This window comes from Rhincodon typus, chromosome 35, assembly GCF_021869965.1.
Source record: "Rhincodon typus isolate 14 chromosome 35, sRhiTyp1.1, whole genome shotgun sequence".
NCBI lineage: Eukaryota > Metazoa > Chordata > Chondrichthyes > Orectolobiformes > Rhincodontidae > Rhincodon > Rhincodon typus.
Window position 1 is genome coordinate 12,737,816 of NC_063366.1, and position 1,845 is coordinate 12,739,660.

The following is a 1,845-nucleotide window of genomic DNA, read 5'->3' on the forward strand; positions in this document are numbered from 1 at the left end:
ATCAAACACTCCCAGGACAGGGCTAGATCCAGAGTATAGCTCCCTCTACACTGTCCCCATCAAACACTCCCAGGACAGGGGTAGCACAGGGCTGGATCCAGAGTAAAGCTCCCTCTACACTGACCCCATCAAACACACGGACAGCACTGGGTTAGATAAAGAGTTCCCTCTAATCTTTTAAACTGAATGTAAACTGGGCAGTAAAGCTCCCTCTACACTGTCTCCAGTAAACACCCCCAGGACAGGTATAGCCATGGGGTTAGATACACCGCAAAGCTTCTCTACCCTTTTAAACTGAAATTTGAGTTTACTTTTTTAAACAGAAAGTAGACCTCCCTCCACACTGTTCCCATCAAATATTTCTCGGAGATCCAGCACTATGTTAGATGCACAGTAAAGCATGCTCTACTGTCTTAAATGTGAAATAAAGCTCCCTCTACACTGCTCCCATCAAACAAACCCAGGACAGGTACAGCATGGTGTTAGATACAGAATAAAGCTTTATCTACACCAGCCTGTTAGTCACTCCCAGAACTGGGAGAGAACAGTGTTAGATAGAGTAAAGCTGTCTCTATATCGTCCCATTAAACACTCCCAGGACAGGGACAGCACAGTGTTAGATAGAGAGGGAAGCTCTCTCTACACCATCCTGTCAAACACTACCAAGGCAGGCATGTGACAGATTCAATACACAACAAAGCTCCCTGTGCGCTGCATCTCAATTGCTCCCGATTTAAAATCAAAAGATTTGTCTGGACTGAAATTACTGTGAGTTATTTAAGCTGCTGAATTTGATGGATGTGTTCGCTAATTTTAAGTAATTGGCCCTGCTTACGTGCCTTGTTTCAACACGTACTAAGTTAGCACCTCCCCCCACTCCCCCACCCCACCCAACTGCCTGCAGGTTTGTGTTAGCTCACATTTGCCCCCACTTTTCCCCCTCTCTTTCACAGCGAAGCATCTGAGGCTCCCTGCATCACCTCAGCCGGCTTCCAGTTCCTCCTGCTCGATACGTCCTCCCAGCTCTGGTACTTCATGCTTCAGTACCTTCAGACAGCCGAGGTAAGGGGCAAGGACAGAGACCATCACAGTCGCTTCGTAGGGCAATCCGTCCCTTGTGTCGCTGAGTCGGGAGCTGGCGCTCGGCTGTTGCCTCCGAAATCGTGAGGTTTTGGTGGGGGGGCTCCGGGTTCCACTTGGCAAAATCCGACACCCGGCAGATAGGGCCCTCCCCACCCCCCATGGTGGCCGCTACACTTGAAGAGATAACAAAGTGTAGAGCTGGATGAACACAGCAGGCCAGGCAGCATCAGAGGAGCAGGAAAGCTGATGTTTCGGGTCTGGACCCTTCTTCAGAAATGGGGGAGGGGAAGGGGATTCTGAAATAAACAGGGAGAGAGGGGGAGGCGGATGGAAGATGGATAAAGGAGCAGATAGGTGGAGAGGAGATGGACAGGTCAAGGAGGCGGGGATGGAGCCAGTAAAGGTGAGTGTAGGTGGGAAGTTAGGTAGGAGATAGGTCAGTCCAGGGAGGACAGACAGGTCAAGGAGGCAGGATAAGGCTCGTAGGTAGGAGATGGGGGTGGGGGTTGAGGTGGATAGGTGGGAGAAAGGACGGACAGGTTAGGGAGGCGGGGACGAGCTGGGCTGGTTTTGGGATGCGGTAGGGGGAGGGGAGATTTTGAAGCTTGTGAAGTCCACATTGACACCATTGGGCTGCAGGGTTCCCAAGCAAAATATGAGATGCTGTTCCTGCAACCTTCGGGTGGCATCGTTGTGGCACAGCAGGAGGCCCAGGATGGACATATCGTCTCAGGAATGGGAGGGGGAGTTGAAATGGTTCGC

At 51.2% G+C, this 1,845-nt stretch overlaps 1 protein-coding gene across 1 annotated transcript in view; it reads left to right on the forward strand.

Annotated features, from left to right (window-relative positions):
- The window catches only part of gtf2h4 (general transcription factor IIH, polypeptide 4), a 323,881-nt gene that overhangs the window by 13,858 nt on the left and 308,178 nt on the right, over positions 1 to 1,845 (forward strand). Inside the window, exon 6 of the mRNA XM_048616518.1 lies at positions 916 to 1,062. Within this exon, the coding sequence (XP_048472475.1) occupies positions 916 to 1,062 (147 nt within the window). The remainder of the gene's footprint in view (positions 1 to 915; positions 1,063 to 1,845) is intronic.